We start from the raw sequence: 19,609 nt of genomic DNA, 5'->3' as shown, positions 1-19,609 counted from the left end.
CCTCCCCCTCCACGTCCTCCCCCTCCACGTCCTCCCCCTCCACGTCCTCCCCCTCCACGTCCTCCCCCTCCACGTCCTCCCCCTCCACGTCCTCCCCCTCCACGTCCTCCCCCTCCACGTCCTCCCCCTCCACGTCCTCCCCCTCCACGTCCTCCCCCTCCACGTCCTCCCCCTCCACGTCCTCCCCCTCCACGTCCTCCCCCTCCACGTCCTCCCCCTCCACGTCCTCCCCCTCCACGTCCTCCCCCTCCACGTCCTCCCCCTCCACGTCCTCCCCCTCCACGTCCTCCCCCTCCACGTCCTCCCCCTCCACGTCCTCCCCCTCCACGTCCTCCCCCTCCACGTCCTCCCCCTCCACGTCCTCCCCCTCCACGTCCTCCCCCTCCACGTCCTCCCCCTCCACGTCCTCCCCCTCCACGTCCTCCCCCTCCACGTCCTCCCCCTCCACGTCCTCCCCCTCCACGTCCTCCCCCTCCACGTCCTCCCCCTCCACGTCCTCCCCCTCCACGTCCTCCCCTCCACGTCCTCCCCCTCCACGTCCTCCCCCTCCACGTCCTCCCCCTCCACGTCCTCCCCCTCCACGTCCTCCCCCTCCACGTCCTCCCCCTCCACGTCCTCCCCCTCCACGTCCTCCCCCTCAAAAGATGCTCACAAACTCAAGCTAGCATGCTGGAACATCAGAACCATGCTAGACAAGGCTGACAGCCACCGACCTGAACGTCGGTCTGCCCTCATTGCACATGAACTCCTCAGACTTGACATCGACATAGCCGCTCTCAGTGAAGTCCGCCTGGCAGATGTAGGCAGCCTCCAAGAACGCGGCGCGGGCTACACACTCTACTGGTCTGGCAAGCCTTCGGATGAACGACGCCTATCTGGTGTAGGCTTCATGGTCAAGAGCTTCATTGCCTCCAAACTCGAAAACCTTCCGACAGGCCTCTCGGACCGAATCATGTCCATGCGACTCCCACTTCAAAACAAGCGTCACATCACCCTCATCAGTGTCTATGCTCCAACCCTCCAGGCGGAACCAGCAGAAAAGAACAAGTTCTACACCGACCTGCGCAACCTCATCCAGCGTACCCCTACAGCCGACAAGGTTGTCATCCTGGGCGACTTCAACGCTCGTGTCGGCAAAGACTCAGAAACCTGGCCAGGAATCCTGGGCAAGCATGGCGTCGGCAAGTGCAACGACAATGGGCTCCTCCTGTTGGAGCTCTGCGCAGAACAGCGGCTTGTCATTACAAACACCCTTTTTCAGCAGAGGGACAGCCTTAAGACCACCTGGATGCATCCCCGATCCAAACACTGGCACCTCCTGGACTACATCCTGGTGCGAGAAAGTGACAAACAAGATGTGCTCCACACCAGGGTCATGCCTAGCGCGGAATGCCACACTGACCACCGGCTGGTTCGCTGCAAGCTCAACCTTCACTTCAAGCCAAAGCCCAGGAACAATAAAGCCCCCAGAAAGAGGTTCAATGTTGGAAAACTGCAGTCAGACGAAGCGAGAGGAAACTTCCAGGCAAACCTCAAAGCAAAGCTCGACGTTGCAACCCGCCTCACGGACCCGTCCCCTGAAACCCTCTGGGATCAGTTGAAGACTACCATACTGCAATCCACTGAAGAGGTACTGGGCTTCTCCTCCAGGAAAAACAAGGACTGGTTTGACGAAAACAGCCAGGAAATCCAGGAGCTGCTGGCAAAGAAGCGAGCTGCCCACCAGGCTCACCTTACAAAGCCGTCCTGTCCAGAGAAGAAACAAGCCTTCCTTCGCGCATGCAGCCATCTTCAGCGCAAACTCCGGGAGATCCAAAATGAGTGGTGGACTAGCCTCGCCAAACGAACCCAGCTCAGCGCGGACATTGGCGACTTCAGGGGTTTCTACGAGGCTCTAAAGGCTGTGTACGGCCCCTCACCCCAAGTCCAAAGCCCGCTGCGCAGCTCAGACGGCAAAGTCCTCCTCAGCGACAAGATCTCCATCCTCAACCGATGGTCAGAACACTTCCAATCTCTTTTCAGTGCCAACCGCTCAGTCCAAGATTCCGCCCTGCTCCAGCTCCCTCAACAGCCCCTAAGGCTAGAGCTGGATGAGGTTCCCACCCTGGATGAGACATATAAGGCAATCGAACAACTGAAAAGTGGCAAAGCAGCAGGTATGGATGGAATCCCCCCAGAAGTCTGGAAGGCTGGCGGCAAAACTCTGCATGCCAAACTGCATGAGTTTTTCAAGCTTTGTTGGGACCAAGGTAAACTGCCTCAGGATCTTCGTGATGCCACCATCATCACCCTGTACAAAAACAAAGGCGAGAAATCAGACTGCTCAAACTACAGGGGAATCACGTTGCTCTCCATTGCAGGCAAAATCTTCGCTAGGATTCTACTAAATAGAATAATACCTAGTGTCGCCGAGAATATTCTCCCAGAATCACAGTGCGGCTTTCGCGCAAACAGAGGAACCACTGACATGGTCTTTGCCCTCAGACAGCTCCAAGAAAAGTGCAGAGAACAAAACAAAGGACTCTACATCACCTTTGTTGACCTCACCAAAGCCTTCGACACCGTGAGCAGGAAAGGGCTTTGGCAAATACTAGAGCGCATCGGATGTCCCCCAAAGTTCCTCAACATGATTATCCAACTGCACGAAAACCAGCAAGGTCGGGTCAGATACAGCAATGAGCTCTCTGAACCCTTCTCCATTAACAATGGCGTGAAGCAAGGCTGTGTTCTGGCACCAACCCTCTTTTCAATCTTCTTCAGCATGATGCTGAACCAAGCCATGAAAGACCCCAACAATGAAGACGCTGTTTACATCCGGTACCGCACGGATGGCAGTCTCTTCAATCTGAGGCGCCTGCAAGCTCACACCAAGACACAAGAGAAACTTGTCCGTGAACTACTCTTTGCAGATGATGCCGCTTTAGTTGCCCATTCAGAGCCAGCTCTTCAGCGCTTGACGTCCTGCTTTGCGGAAACTGCCAAAATGTTTGGCCTGGAAGTCAGCCTGAAGAAAACTGAGGTCCTCCATCAGCCAGCTCCCCACCATGACTACCAGCCCCCCCACATCTCCATCGGGCACACAAAACTCAAAACGGTCAACCAGTTTACCTATCTCGGCTGCACCATTTCATCAGATGCAAGGATCGACAATGAGATAGACAACAGACTCGCCAAGGCAAATAGCGCCTTTGGAAGACTACACAAAAGAGTCTGGAAAAACAACCAACTGAAAAACCTCACAAAGATAAGCGTATACAGAGCCGTTGTCATACCCACACTCCTGTTCGGCTCCGAATCATGGGTCCTCTACCGGCACCACCTACGGCTCCTAGAGCGCTTCCACCAGCGTTGTCTCCGCTCCATCCTCAACATCCATTGGAGCGCTTACACCCCTAACGTCGAAGTACTCGAGATGGCAGAGGTCGACAGCATCGAGTCCACGCTGCTGAAGATCCAGCTGCGCTGGATGGGTCACGTCTCCAGAATGGAAGACCATCGCCTTCCCAAGATCGTATTATATGGCGAGCTCTCCACTGGCCACCGTGACAGAGGTGCACCAAAGAAAAGGTACAAGGACTGCCTAAAGAAATCTCTTGGTGCCTGCCACATTGACCACCGCCAGTGGGCTGATAACGCCTCAAACCGTGCATCTTGGCGCCTCACAGTTTGGCGGGCAGCAACCTCCTTTGAAGAAGACCGCAGAGCCCACCTCACTGACAAAAGGCAAAGGAGGAAAAACCCAACACCCAACCCCAACCAACCAATTTTCCCTTGCAACCGCTGCAATCGTGTCTGCCTGTCCCGCATCGGACTTGTCAGCCACAAACGAGCCTGCAGCTGACGTGGACTTTTTACCCCCTCCATAAATCTTCGTCCGCGAAGCCAAGCCAAAGAAAAAAAAACATTACATCTCAGAAATTGAGTAGATGGAGATTGAATTTATCAGATCAATGTTTTAGTTGTGGAAAAGAAGTTGGAACTTTTTTTCATTTTACATGTCATTCTTTTTAGGTTTCTGTTAGTTTGTTTTTACAATGCTGTGACTTTTCCGATCAATCCTGAATTATTGTTGTTAGGAAATTTTGAAAGTATTACTCCTAAATTACCTTTGTCATATTCTCAATTTAAATTTGTTAAGTTAGCCTTAGTAATTGCAAGGAAAAATATTACTGTTACATGGAAATCTGATGTTTCATTAACATTAGAAAGATGGCATACAGAGATTCAAAGTTGTATTCCTTTAGAAAAAAATACTTATAATTTAAGAGGTAAATATTCTTTATTTTTACAGATTTTAAGCCCATATGCTAGAATAATGAGATTGAAATTAATCCTTCTGACCAGTGAAGTTTTCCCTGAATGAATAATAATTTTTGGAGTGATTTTTTTGGGATCCTTAAGTGTCATCTGATGCAATCCAAATTACTATGTAGCCATGTTATTGTGCATTTTATAATAGAATTAGATCAGTTATGGGATTAGATTAGGTTAAGGTGGTGGGGGGGTGGTTTAGGGTTTTTTTTTGTTTTTAGTTTAGTTAGAAGATTTTTTTTTACTTTTTTTTCCTTTCTTTTTATACATTTTCAACATAATTATTAATATTGTAATTTATTATTGTTTGCTATTATTATTCCATGCATTGCTTTAAATATTATTTTAAAATTGAAGATGGCAGAAGTCCTATTTGACAAATCATATCTATTTTATAGCTGTTCAAATGTCATAAATTTCCCTTGTTCATAACAATCCTCGACATTTATTAATTTGTCATATTTAAATTATGTGTTTTAGAATGGAGTTATCCATTTTTCCAGACAATAATTTAAACATTTTATTTGTAAATGAAACCTTCTTCCATCTTCTCACCTGTCATGAATGGACCAATTTGAGCTCAATCAAGAATATCCCCTCCCTCAAAAAAAATGCTATAAATTTTGATTGGGCAGCCAAATAATATATATATATTTTTTAATTGGTTAATCATAGTCCATCCAATGAATAATCCCAAGTAAGATATTCCATGGAGACTCTTGGCATCTTAGAATTCCATATAAATTGCCTGAAATGCTTGTTAAGTGCTTTAAATAAAAAATTGTTGGTTTAAGAATGGGGAAGGATTGAAAGAGAAACTGCAGTCTTGGCATCACTTTTATCTTAATACAACTGATGCTTCCCCATCGAAGTAATGGGCAGGCTCCTCCATCTATATAAATTCTCCTCAATCTTTCCAAACAAGGGGAGGTCATTCAATTTATACAAATTCACAGGTTATTGTCTACCCTTATCCCTAAATATTTAATACCCCCTTGTGGCCAATCAAATTTACTTCCTTGTTGCAATGGGGTGTAAATTGAGCAGTATGGACTTGTGGGGCTGTTACTGTGCTGTATGTCTATTTTTTTTTAAATACTAATAATTTAGGTGTGATTGCAATTAGCATGATTAACAAGTTTACAGATGATATCTAAATTAGTGGTCTGGTGGACCACACAGGAGATTACTATACAAACTTAAGGCACACGGTATAGGGGATATGGTATTGAGGTGGTTAGAGAATTGGTTAACAGATAGGAAGCAAAGAGTAGGAATAAATGGCTACTTTTCGGAATGGCAGTCAGTTACTAGTGGGGTACCACAAGGTTCAGTGCTAGGACCCCAGTTATTTATGATAGATAATAATGATTTAGATGAGGAAATAGAAAACAGCATGTCCAAGTTTGCAGACGACACAAAGCTGGGTGGGATTGTAAGCAGTGTAGAGGCTGTTAAGAGTGTGCAGGGTGACTTGGACAGGTTGGGTGAGTGGGCAAATGCATGGCAGATGCAATATAATGTGGATAAGTGTGTGATTATCCACTTTGGAGGAAAGAATGGGAGGGCTGAGTACTTTATGGTATCCAATTAGGAAAAGGGGATATGCAAAGAGACCTGGGTGTCGCTGTGCATCAGTCATTAAAAGTGGGCAGGCAGGTGCAGCAAGCAGTAAAAAAAGACGAATGGTATGTTGGCGTTCATATCAAGAGGATTCAAGTTCAGGAGCAGAGGGTATTGATGCAGTTGTATAGGGCCTTGGTGAGACCTCACCTGGAGTATTGTGTTCAGTTTTGGTCTCCTTATCTGAGGAAGGACATCATTGCCATGGAGAGAGTGCAGAAAAGGTTTACCAGATTGATACCAGGGATGGCGAGACTTGCATATGAAGAACGGCTAGAACGACTGGGCTTGTACTTGCTGAAGTTTAGACAATTAAGAGGAGATTTAATAGAAATGTTCAAAATTCTTAAGGTATTTGACAGGCTAGATGCAGGAAAATTGTTCCCAATGTTGAGCAGGTCTAAAACCAGGGGTCACAGTTTAAGGATAAAGGGGAAGTCCTTTAGGACTGAGATGAGGAAGAATTTTTTCACTCAGAAGGTGGTGAATTTATGGAATTCTCTGCCACAGGAAGTGATTGAGACCAGTTCCATAGCTATATTTAAGAGAGAGTTAGATTTAGTACTTGTGACTAGGGGGATCAGGGGGTATGGAGAGAGAGCTGGAACAGAGTACTGAGTGGATGATCAGCCATGATCAAAATGAATGGCAGTATAGGCTTGAAGGGCCAAATGGCCTACTCCTACACCTATTTTCTATGTTTCTATGTAAGAAATAAAGCACAAAAGTCTGCAGAGTCCGTGGATGAAGTAAAAACACAAAGCTGGAGAAACTCAGCAGGTCAAACAGTGTCCTTTATACATCAAAGATAAAGCTACACAACCAACATTTCAGGCTTGAGCCCTGCATCAAGGTATAGAAAAATGTCGGCAGCCATCCGAACAAAAAGGTAATGGGGAAGGGGTGGGATGAGGAGCACGGACCTAAAGGCAGGAAGTAATAGGTGGAGGAGGAAGGGAGGGCACAGCAGCAAGCAGGGGGAGGAGGAGTGGTTAGGTGAATAGAAAGGGGGGGGGGGGGAAGCTAGGGAAAGAAGACAAAGGGGAAAGGAAGGGAGGGAGAACAGAGAATAGATTAGCAGAAACTGGAGAAGTCAGTGTTAATGCCATCTGAATGGAGAGTGCCCAGACGGAAGATCAGATGTTGTTCCTCCAATTTATGAGTGGTCATGGTGGGACAGTACATGAGCCATGGACAGACATACGAGTATGGGAGTGGGATACAGAACTGAAATGGTTGGCCACTGGGAGGTCCCTGTCACTGCTGCGGACAGAGCATAGGGCAGGGGTGTCAAACTCAAATTCACGGAGGGCCAAAATTAAAAACTTGGACTAAGTCGAGGGCCGAACTAAATATTTATTGAAAATTTTCAACAACATCTGCATGTTTTCTCTTCTTTCAACATATGTAATGTTAAACTTTTTCTTATTAAAATAAATGTTTAATAATAGTTTTGGATAAACTCTTTCCAGAAGCATTAACAAATGAGAAATAAAATATTCAATAAATAATATTTCTCTATAGAGGATTTGTCAAATGTTGCTAGTGTGCTGTCGAATAGTAAAATCTGAGGGCTATTGAGAATGTGGGAGAATAACATGATTCCTGAAACAATCAAATGGGTGACTGATTGTGGGCATGAACTCTAGCAGGGTTATTTGCCATGCCCTTTTTCCATTGGCACATTTATCCTTTGATTTACACACTTTTCAAGTTTTATGCCTAATGAGCTTGTATCCAGGTGCAGGACCATTTTTAACCAGAAATATATTTATCACTGTGACATGAAACTATTGGAAGATCATTTTATCCTGAGATTAAAGTTCATAATCCTTACTCAGGCCTGTGTGCGGGAGGGCGGGGTTTGCGGGCGATCGGGTTGGACAACGACAGTGCGGGGGCATCGGCTCTCGCTGCAGGGCGGCATCTCGGCGGATCAGCAGCCCCGTCACCGTGAGTCGCGGGTCGGCCTGCGGCAGGGAGGGGGAGTGGGCAACGGTCCTGGCGAGGTCAGGCCCCCCCCCCCCCGAGTTTCTGCTGGACCCCCCTTGACCTGCTGAGTTTCTCCCGGACCCCCCTTGACCTGCTGAGTTTTTCCCGGACCCCCCTTGACCTGCTGAGTTTCTCCCGGACCCCCCTTGACCTGCTGAGTTTCTCCCGGACCCCCCTTGACCTGCTGAGTTTCTCCCGGACCCCCCTTGACCTGCTGAGTTTCTCCCGGACCCCCTCCCCTTGACCTTCTGAGTTTCTCCCGGACCCCTCCCCCTTGACCTGCTAAGTTTCTCTCGGAGCCCCCTTTGACCTGCTGAGTTTCTCCCGGACCCCCCTTGATCTGCTGAGTTTCTCCCGGACCTTCCTTGACCTGCTGAGTTTCTCCCGGACCCCCCTTGACCTGCTGAGTTTCTCTCGGACCCCCCTTTGACCTGCTGAGTTTCTCCCGGATCCCCCTTTGACCTGCTGAGTTTCTCCCGGATCCCCCTTTGACCTGCTGAGTTTCTCCCGGATCCCCCTTTGACCTGCTGAGTTTCTCCCTTCTGGTGTTTTTACGAGAACCACAGACTTTCGCTCATACATTAATGAGGGGGATCAAGGGCCAAACATTGTCAGGTATCTCTCTGCTGGATAAAGGATACGGTTTAACCCGCTGAGTTTCTGCAGTGTTGGGTTTTCACGAGGTAGTCAAAGGGTCGAAGGGCCTGTTTCTGATCTGTAATGTTCTACGGACCCTGCTCTTCTTTCCGTGCCGGTGTCCCAGGACCTTTCCAGGGCAGTCTCTGCGCTCAGGACCGTGCTGGGATCCCGGTCAGCGGTGGAGGAGCAGGTGAGCGTGGCTAATCCTGATCCAGCCCACGCCTCTCCCGAGATTGGCAGGGGGTTCCACCCTACCTGCCCGACCAGCCTCGCTCTCCACGTGTACTCCGGGCACCCGCCGCTGGTCCGGTGGGAAGGCGCAGGGTGGCCAGCGGCTGGCGCCCCCATCGCCCGGCGGGGAGCCCCAATCTTCCCTCTGGCGTCCCGACTCCATCTGCAGCTCCAAGAAACGCTGTGCCACTGGAGTTCCGGGCGCTGGGAAGCAGCCTTGGCTTCCCCTGACACCGGCCAAGCTGCGCTGCGGTGGGGGGGTGGGCGGGGGGACACGACAGCATGTTTATAAAACTACCCACCACGGTGGTTTTCAAGGACCAGGATTTTTCTCTCTCTCTCACCTGGGACACAGCAGTTACTGTGCATGCGCTATACTGGCGCGGCGGCCAGTGGGCCACCTCTAATACATTTTTGATATGATCTTGCGGGCCAAATATAATTATATCGCGGGCCAGAGTTTGACATGTGTGGCATAGGGGCTCAGTAAAGTGATCTCCCAGTCTGTACCCACTCTCTCCAATGTAGAGATGGCCACAAAGCAAGCACCAGATGCAGTAAATCACTCCTGCAGATACACAAATGGTGTTGCTTCACTTGAAAGGCCCGCTTTGGGCCTTGAACTGTGGTGAAGGAGGAAGAAGGAAGATGCCGGGGTGGGGAGGGGGCACAATTGGTGGAGAGGAATGAGTGCACGAGGGAGTCACAGAGTGAGCGGTCCCTACGAAGGCAAAGAGGGGAAGATATGTCTGGTAGTGGGACCCTGTTATAAATGACAGAAATCTCAATATCACATTGGATACAGAAGCTGGTGGGTTGGTAGGTAAGGACAAGGGGAATCCTGTGTTAGGTACAGGGACAGAGGGGGTCAGGGCAGATGAGTGGGAAATGGAAGAAGCGTGGATTAGAGCTGATTTGATGGTGGAGGAGGGGAAGCCATGTTTGCGGAAGGCAGACATTTTAGATGATCTGGAGTGGAAGGCCTCATCTTGGGAACAGTGATGATTATGTAACATTAAAGGATCTAGATCAGTTCGGGAAGTGGGCAAATCAATAGCAGATGCAATTTAACTCTGGAAAGAGCAAAATGATGCATTCTGTGAAGTGAAACAGAGGTTAGACTTGCACAATGAATGACAGGGTTGCCATCGGTGGTGAAAGCAGATAGAATAGTCGCATTTAAAAGGATTTTGTACAGACACATGAAATGTGAAGATGAATGAGGCGGGGGGGGGGCGGGGAGATCCATGAGGTGGAAGCAGCAGAATTTTAATTTGATTTGGACATCATGTTCAGCAGAGACACGTGGGATGAAGTGCCTGTTCTGCACTCTTCTAAGATCCATCAGTTCTTGACCGATTCGATATTCCCAATGCTTTGTTTCCTGTAACTTCTTTCAACACCTCAATTACATCAATCTCCTAATCTTCCATTCGTAGAGATATACTCATCTTGCCTCTGAAAATTGTTCTGTTTCACTTAGCCCCTTCTGCACAGAAATGGGCCACTGAGCCAAATTCACCTTGATTTACAATGCACTCAAACTCCTCCATTCCAATTCACCAGATTAAAATTTCTCTGCCCTATTTTCCCATCATCAATTATCATTCTTTTTTCTTGAAACGGATCCAAGCTATCCTCAACTACTACTTTTGCTATTCAGTTCCAGTAATTTTTATGTTCTGGGCAAAAAGTTTTTTTTTAAAACTTTCTCCTGGGTTAAAAATAAAAATCAGACATGACGTTTTATTTATGAAGCTTAATTCTGGTTTTGCTCACAAGTTAAAGGAGCAGACAAAAACATTCTTCATGATCACCACCAATCCCCCCCCCACTCCCCTCCTTTTCCCAAGAAAGGAGCCACCCTTATAGGCTCTGGTAGCTCTCTCAAATCGTTTTCAAGTCACATTGAACTTTAGTAATGTTCCCAAAAGTCCAAAACAGACCACTGGGTTGGCAGTGAAGTACACCCATTTAGCCTACCAAAATTGTAACATAGCTTCTTTATCTACATTGAAGTTCATTGATGATACACTGCAGTTGAGTTGATTGATGTCCTCCTGTAAATTGGCACAGTGCTCTTCCCTTAATTCTGTATACCTGGTATTCCGAGCTAGGCTTGTACCCAAGCACTCTCCAAGCTCACATCTGCCTAGTCAGAGATAAGACAGAATCAGGAAGCACATGAGCAGCAGTACATTCCTCATTCATTACACTGCCCAACTTACTGTCCTCCTCAAATTGTATATCAGATTCCTGCCTCAAAGATGAATAGTAGACCTTGTACCAACCCTTGTAGAACACCTTTTCTTTCCTTTTGCACATTGGAATTTCTCCTACATTATTTTCTGTTTGGTTGCCAAAGGACTATCGATCCTGGTATTTGTCCTGACTAAACATGTTCTGGCCTTGGTCATAAGCCTATCAAAGTGACCTTTTAAAAATCCAAATGTATTACGTCCACAGTGCGTCCTTGATCTGATCTTTGTTGGTTCTTCAATTAATTCAATGAATTGATCAAGAGTGACCTTCCTTTTCAAAATCTTACTGACTGCTCAATTTTCAATTTCTATGTGTAGTGAAAATTCCATCACTTTTCTACTGCAATTATCACTAACTAGTATTTCCTGAACACTTTCTATGTCCCTTTTTAAAGGTAATAACTATTCTAGCATTCCCCCCAATGCATTCCAGGAAAATTTCAATTCTTGGTACTTCAGCTCTGGAGATGATAGCCAACATTCCATTAGTTTTTGTGGCAAATTAAAAGACTTTACGAAGAGTACATTTTGAGGGTGGAGAGGTAGAGAACTGGATAATTGATCCTCTATCCCCATGAAACCAGTAGTATCATGTAATCCATGACTGCAATATCAAAACTCACTGCAGTTACTCACCTGCTCCACCCACAAAACATATACCAGATGGATAAGACACAGGTGACCTCCCCTCAAAAGCACATATTACCTTGACCCAAAACTATTCCAAGGTCCATGTTACAGAACTCCCTGCACAACATGGGCTTTCCATCCTCAAGCGAACTTCAAAAGCAAAGAAACTTCATCACCACCAAAGTTGGCTACAGTGGGACAGTGAATGCTGACTTTGGCAGTGACACCAGTGATCCAGCAATGAATAAACAAAACAGACAGCACGTTAGTGTAGTAGTTAGTGCGATGCAGTTACAGTGCCGACAACTGGGGTTCGAATCCTGCACTGTCTCTAAGGAGTTTGTATGGTCTCCCTGTATCTGGATGAGTTTTCCCTGGGGGCTCCAGTTTCCACCCACCATTCAAAACATTCTGGAGTTATAGGTCAATTGGGTGAAATAGGCTCGTGGACTGGAAGGGATGCATGTCTAAATTTAAAATTTGGGTGAATCTTATGAAACAACCATAAGAATCCAAACTCTGCATGCAACCAATGTCCGTAAGTACTGAAGTACCACAGGGCTGCGTTCTTAGCCCCTGCTCTACTCACTTGACATCTACGTCTGTGTGATTCAATTCGACAATAACACCATCAACAAATTTGCCGACATTTAGGAAGATTGGATGGGTACATGCATGGGAGAAGGTTATGCTACAGTTGCTGGTCAGTGAGACTAGGTGGAATAAATAGGTTGGCATGGAAAAGGGGGTATGTTTCCATGCTATAGAGCAGTGGTTCTCAACTTTTCTTTCCACTCACATACCACTTTAAGTGTTCCTGATGCCACAAGTGCTCTGTGATTAGTAAGGGATTGCTTAAGATGGTATGTGGGTGGGAAGGGAAGGCTGAGAACCACTGCTCTAGACCCAATTGTTACTGAAATATTTTGCTTGAGAAAAATTGACATTGGCCCATTTCCTTTGGAGTTAAGAAACCATGCACATAACGAGTCAATAAGGTACAATTAAAACAGTGGTTTTCACACTTTTTCTTTCCACCCACATACCACCTTAAGCAATCCCTTACTAATCACAGAGCACTTATGGCATCAGGAACACTTAAAGTGGTATGTGAGTGGAAAGAAAAGTTGAGAACCACTGCTCTATAGAATGGAAACATACCCCCTTTTCCATGCCAACCTATTTATTCCACCTAGTCTCACTGACCAACAGCTGTAGCATAACCCTCTCCCATGCATGTACCCATCCAATCTTCTTAAATGTAGAAATCGAACCCACATTTACCGCCTTAGCTAGCAGCTTGTTCCACACATTCACCATCCTCCAAGTTTCCACTAATGTTCCCCTTAAACATTTTACCCTTAGTCATGTCCTCTCATTCTTATCTCACCCAACCTTCGTGTACAAAATGTTGTATCAGTTACAGATGTCGACAGAAAAAATAGCAAATGGACTTTGATCTAGTTAAGTGTGAGGTGTTGCACTTTGGGAGGTCAAATGCAAGGGAAATGTATACAGTTAATAGAAGAATTCTTAAAAGTGTTAAGATGCTTATGGATCTGGGGGGTGTAGGTCCATAGCTCCTTGGCAACACAATTAGACAGGGTAGTTAAGAAGGCTTATGGTATGCTTTCCTTCACTGGGCAAGGCATTGACTACAAAAATAAAGAATTCATTTTGTAGCTATTCAAAACTTTGATTAGCCACACTTGGAATACCTTAAGCAATCCCTTACTAATCACAGAGCACTTATAACATAGGGAAAACTTAAAGTGGTATGCGAGTGAAAAGAAAAGGGTTGAGAACCACCGTTTTAAATCTTAACCAACTGCAATCCAATAGCAATATGGCAAATGTACTCAATATGTCAATTTGAGGAAACTGTTTAACACCTTGAGTTGTCTTTTCCATTACCCCTGCAGATGGCATGGTTAGCAAAGCGGTTAACACACTATTACAGCGCCAGCAATTGGGATTCAAATCTGGTGCTGTCTGTAAGGAGTTTGTATGTTCTCTCTGTGTCTATGGGTGTCCTCCAAGTGCTCTGATTTCCTCCCACCGTTCAAAACATACTGGGGTTGTAGGTCAATTGGGTAGCACGGGCTCATGGGCCAAAAGGGTCTGTTACCGTCCTGCATGTCTAAATTTAAATTTAAAATTTACACATGGTCAAAGAGGGCAAGAACCCCAGAATCCAAAACTGTTCCCAGAGAAAAGCCTGTACCTCAATGGTGCATTCATTCACAAGCTCTGTGAGTACATTCCTTTGAGTGAGGAACAACGAGCAGAGGCATTGATGTTGAACTTTTTGATCTTGCCCTAATGTTTACTAAATAATGTACAATATTGGAAACACTCAGAAAAATCACATTGTGGAAGCTGACTCACTGCCTGAATTCCAGACCGCCCAACATCCAGACACCTCTTGGAACTGGAAATATGGCAAGAAAATGACTGAGATAGATCAGCCACAAATTATTTGACGGCAGAGCAGACTCAAGGGCCCAAGCAGTCTATTCCTGCACTTAATTTTCATGGCCTCAGGAAAGGAGAATTGGAAGCAGGTTCTTCAGCCCAGAGTTTGTGCTCAACATCAAGCACCCATTTACACAAATGCTGTTTTAATCTCCCTACATTTTTATAACCTCCCTTACCCCTGCCAAAGATTCTACCCCTCACCTATACACTTGGGGCAAGTTACAGTGGCATTTAACCTATCAACTTGCACATCTTTGGAATGTGGGAAGAAACCAGGGCACACAGCACAACTACAATGTGCAGACTCCAGAAAAACAGCACGAGAGATCAAGATTGAATCTGGGTCTCTGTCACTGTAAGGGGTGGGGGGGGGGGGAGGTCCACATGCTAAACATGATATCCAAATCAAACTAAAACTCTGCAGCTTACACAATTGATATCTCTCCATCATATTCATGTGCCAACCCAGAAGCCTCTTAAACGCTATTGTGTCCATTTCCACCGTGCAAAATATTTGCCTTTTCCCTCAAATTTTCCTTCCCCCTCACATTGAGCACATCTTCTCGTGTGTGACTCTTTTACCCTGGGGAAGATTCTAACAGTTCATCCTATCAAAGCCCCTCACTATTTTAGCAACTTCTATCAGATCATTCTTCAGCCTCTCTTTTCTGCTCATACTATTAATTCCGTGGATCCTATGTTTCGGTACCTTCTGGATCAGCCTACTAGAAGGGACCTTGTCTAAAACCTTACTAAAATCCATGTAGACAACATCCACTGCCCTACCCTCATCAACCACTTTTGTCACCTCTTCAAAAAAAACAACCAAATTGATATCACCTACCCCTAACAAAGCCATGTTGATTGTACCTAATCAGGCCATGACTTTCCAAATCTGTGTAAATCCTATCCCTAAGCATTCTTTCAAATAGTTTCCTGACCACTGATGTGAGGCTTATTGGCCAAAATGTTCCTAGATATTTCTTCATTTTCCATTCTTGAACAAAAGGACTATCATTATCCACTCTCCAGTCCTTTCTGGTCACTAGTGAGGGTGCACAGATCTGTGTCAAGGCCCCAGCAATCTTCTCCCTTGTTTCTTTCAATAACGTGGGATTATAGTCCATCAGCAGCCAAAGACAGCCACATTAATGCTCCTCAAAAGGCCCAGCACCACCACTTTTTTGGTCTGAAAATGACCGAACACATGAGAATTCTTCACTTCATGCTCCCTGTCACTGTCCATATCCTTCTCCTTGGTGAATACCAATGAACCATACTCATTTAGTACCTTGCCACTTCCTCGGACTCCAAGCATAAATTCCTCTACAGATTGGGGGTAGAGAGTGTGGGAAGCTTCACTGAATACCTTCACTCCATCTGTTCACTTGTGATACCGACATCTCTGTCCATGGACTACTGTACTGTCAGGTTGGGAGAAAAGATGCACAACCTTGTATTCTGTCTTGGCAATCTCCAACCAGAAGGCATTTCTGGTTTCCTCTCACCCTGTCTTCTCAAACAACAACCCCCCCACACCAAACTTCTTGCTTTTGCTTTTCTCGCTACCCCATTCCCCACCTTCTCAACCTGCCAGTCACCCACATTTCTCATCTTCTAGCTTCCCACTCCTTTCCTTCCTCCTATCAGAGTGCATCTTCCTCAGTCCTCTGCCTCTTCCTCCCATCTTCTTACCTCCTGGCTTATTTCCCCCCCCCCACCTGTATTCACCTATCACCTACCAACCTCTGCTCCTCCCCCTCACCTTTTATTCAGAAATCTACCCAGTTCTTTCTATTCCCAATGATATTTCAGCCCAAAACATCCACCTTCTGTGGATTTTGCCTGAGAGATCCTCCAGCATTTTGGTGTTGCTCCACAGATTCCCTCCTTTGTCTTTAAGAGGTCCTATCCTTTCAGTAGTCATCTTGCTTTTAATGAAAATATAAAATACCTTGGGATACTCTTTAATCCCATCCACCAAAATCACATTGCCCCATTTGACCTTCCCAATGGCCTATTTGAGCTCTTTCTTGAAATATTTGTATTCCTCTTATAATCAGCATCTGATCGCCCTTTTTTAAAAAAAAACATTCACAACCTCTTGTCACCCAAGGTTCTCTAACCTTGTTATCCTGAACGCAAATTATTTGGTCCTTAAACAACTCCCTTATGTCAGTTGGAAGCAACTGTAATCAGGCAACCCCACAATTACCTCCCCCAAGCTCCTGCCTAACAATATCTTAATTTCCCCTCCTTCAATGTTGTTCTTTTCCACAAGGCCCAAACTTAACCTGATTCATATCAATATTGAAAAGTATACCTTTACTAGCCAAACCACTTGTTACCACTATCTATTAATGAGTTGTGTAGAACTCTTCATTTGTTCTTCTGAAGGTTCCAGTTCAAGACTGTTTGCTTCCTCCACAGACGCATTGGAAAACAATGAACATTACAATGATACTTGTTATGATCACAACTGCATACAACACACTCAGGGCAGGAGTCTACTCTGCCAGTCATCAGGCCGGGGACAGCCTGGAGTCAGCCCCGCTGGTCTCTCCACAGATGCTGCCTGGAATTACTGAACATTCCATCTCTCCGCCTGACCTGGAGATCAGGTGGAGCCTTACCACCAGGAAGGGCGGCCCGAGTAAAGGGGACGTTTGGTGTTGGAGACTAAAACAAAAGTAGGGATGGCATTCGGCCCGGCTCCCTCAACAGGGTGTTCTGCCCCCCCCCCCCCCCTCCCCCAAAGAACGTCGCACTTCGCCCACGCGCGGCTACGAGCTGGACAGATACATGCGCGGCTCCAAATCCTCGGGAAAGTCCCCGCAGCCACTGCACGCGACACGAGGACCACCAGGGACGGGAAATGCAATCTGCTGCAGACACGTACCGTCTCCCTTCCAGAATGGAAACAAATACACGCGGTTTAAAATCACTTTTCCCCGCCTCACTCTCAAGCTCGTCTTCCTAAACTAACGCACATGAATTGCAGGACCTGATTTGTTCTGCATAATCACAGAAGACCGGTTTAAAAAGTTAATTCAATGGTGTGATTTACTCCCAAATGAGCTAGTAATGAAATAAAAGCGTCGACAGTCGTTTTTTCGTAATATTTTTTAAAATATCTTTATGTAAATGGTTACCTTGACGCTGTATAATCTGACTCCTGATTTTTCCAAACTCCACACTGGCCGCTGTGCAAGTTTGCAAGTTGTAATGCCATGCTTGATGGATTTGAACACGTTGCACGCTCTTAGTATCTTGCTCATAATTGTATTTAGGTTTCAAACGATTCAACTTCTTTTGAAATGCACGTTATTGTCAGCAGACCTTCTTTTGCCCCCTTGCAGGACTCAGTCACGGCCAAACTCGATCCCACTGGCTTGGTGAGGATCCGGCCTCTTTTGTACTATTGTGTTTGGTGACCCGGCAGACTCACTGACGTTAAAGTTTGACCAGCCGCCACCTCGTATCTCCTTGCGTTATTTCACTTCACTTCCATTGGGAGGGTTCTCCTGTAAACTGATGAAATCGTATCAGCTGCTTACAGCACATCAATTCGTTCAGACTTTTGGGACGTGGTTGCGATGTCAGCGCCGTATTTCTCCTAATCAAACCGCGCTTTTAATACCAGATTTACTCACCTGTGGAGATTTCCATTGGAAATGTGAACCCGTTGTTAACCTGGTCAAATACATTAATAAATCTATACCAGGCAAATGCAGCGAACCAGAACTGACCAGATTATTGCAAAAAATAATTGACATTCGGGTTTTTCTCCTGGTTTTCGCTTTAAATTCATCTTTAATGACTTTGCACAAATGCACACGCTAAAATGTGTCAAATGGACAGGGTTAAGGGAAGAGAAGCCCGGGGCGACGTGCTCTCTGTGGGTGGGATCATTTGTAAGTTCACTTTCATCTAAGAGAGTGAACTCTTCAGTCCACAATGTTGTGCCAACCTATCTTATGATCATCTCCCTCACTGACCATAACCCCCTTATTTTTCTTCCATCCAAGTACCCGAGTCTTTTAAACGACCTCATTTTACCTGCCTCCACCACCACCCCAGCAATGCATTCCAGTTAGTCACCATTCTCTGTGTAAAAAAAGCTCTGACATCTTTCCTAAACTTTCCTCCACTCACCTTAAGTGAATGTCCTGTAGTATTGGCCATTGGCACCCTGGGGGAAAGGTGTTGGCTGTCAACTCTATCATGACCTGTTAAGTTATTCTCATCCTGTGTCGCTCCAAAGATAAAAGCCTGACCTCACTTAAATTTTCTTCCTGAGACATGTTCTTCAATCAAGCCAGCATCCTAGTAAATCTCCTCTGCACTCTTCCCAAAACTTCCACATCTTTCCCATAATAAGGCAACCAGAACTGACCACAATACCCAAAGAGTGCTATAACTGGAGGTTTATAGAGCTGCAACATTATCTTGCAGCTTTTGAACTCAATTCCCCCAACTAATTACCAGCACACCAGACACCTTCTTAGCCACTCTATCAACCTGCACAGCAACCTTGAGGAATTTATAGACTTGGACTCCAAGATCCCCCTCTTCCTTCACACTGCTAAGAATCCTGCCATTAACCCTTTCCAAATTGAATTCTATTTGTTACATCTCCACCTAACTTTCCATTCTGTCTATAGAATATGGCAACTTTCTTCACTATTCACAACACCTCCAACTTACATGTCATCTAACTAACCCCTCTACTTTCTCATCCATTTATAATCCATTTTTTTCCAGATTAAAACCTCAGAAACATTAGAAAAGGAGCTTTCAAAAGGTTGAAATAGGCAATTTTATGCACTGTATTTTAACCTGTGAATGGTGGGTGGAACAATCAAAACACAGGGAACTTTCCACGATCAAACCCGTTTATGATATCTGATCTATTCAAACCATCAACCTTATTATGATGTACACTGTGTTGCACACTGGTTCTAGAAGACCTTCAGCAAACCAGGAGATACCATGTGCTTCCTCTTCACAGGCAATGTACTACTAGTGTATCCTCAGAAGCAAAACTGGCTTGGACAGACTGCTTGGTGCCTTGCCTGTGAAAGGGCACCCTGGCCAAGCCAAGAAGCTGACTGACAAGGAGGTTCCCCAAATCTAATCAGCCATCTTCCGTATTAGGTGCCCAAATATCTGGAGCATAGAGATGAACTGCAAAGAAAAACTGCAGAAAAAAGTAGGGGGTCATGGATTGTGAGGAAGGGATCAGATTGAAGCTGGAGTAGGTTGATATAGGTCACCATAACATTATGGGCCGAAGGGCCTGTACCATTCTTTGTTCTGCGTTTAACTGAAGAGCAGCCTGGAGACTGCATGTACTAGAATCTGAACCAAAAATCAGACCACTGGAAGAACTCAGCAGGTCGAGCAGCATCAGTCTGAGAAAAAGAATTGTTGACGATCTGGGC

At 45.9% G+C, this 19,609-nt stretch overlaps 1 protein-coding gene across 1 annotated transcript in view; it reads right to left on the bottom strand.

Moving 5' to 3' along the window:
* cps1 (carbamoyl-phosphate synthase 1, mitochondrial) overlaps window positions 1-17,686 on the bottom strand; it is a 169,270-nt gene extending 151,584 nt beyond the window's left edge. The window contains exon 1 of the mRNA XM_069934069.1: window positions 17,318-17,686. Coding sequence (XP_069790170.1) covers window positions 17,318-17,443 — 126 coding nt within the window. The 5' untranslated portion in view covers window positions 17,444-17,686. The remainder of the gene's footprint in view (window positions 1-17,317) is intronic.
* Window positions 17,687-19,609: the final 1,923 nt, after the last annotated feature.

This window comes from Narcine bancroftii, chromosome 4 (genome assembly GCF_036971445.1).
Source record: "Narcine bancroftii isolate sNarBan1 chromosome 4, sNarBan1.hap1, whole genome shotgun sequence".
In the NCBI taxonomy this organism is placed as follows: Eukaryota; Metazoa; Chordata; class Chondrichthyes; order Torpediniformes; family Narcinidae; genus Narcine; species Narcine bancroftii.
Note: the sequence above shows the minus strand (reverse complement) of the source record. Positions and strands in the feature narration are given on the sequence as shown.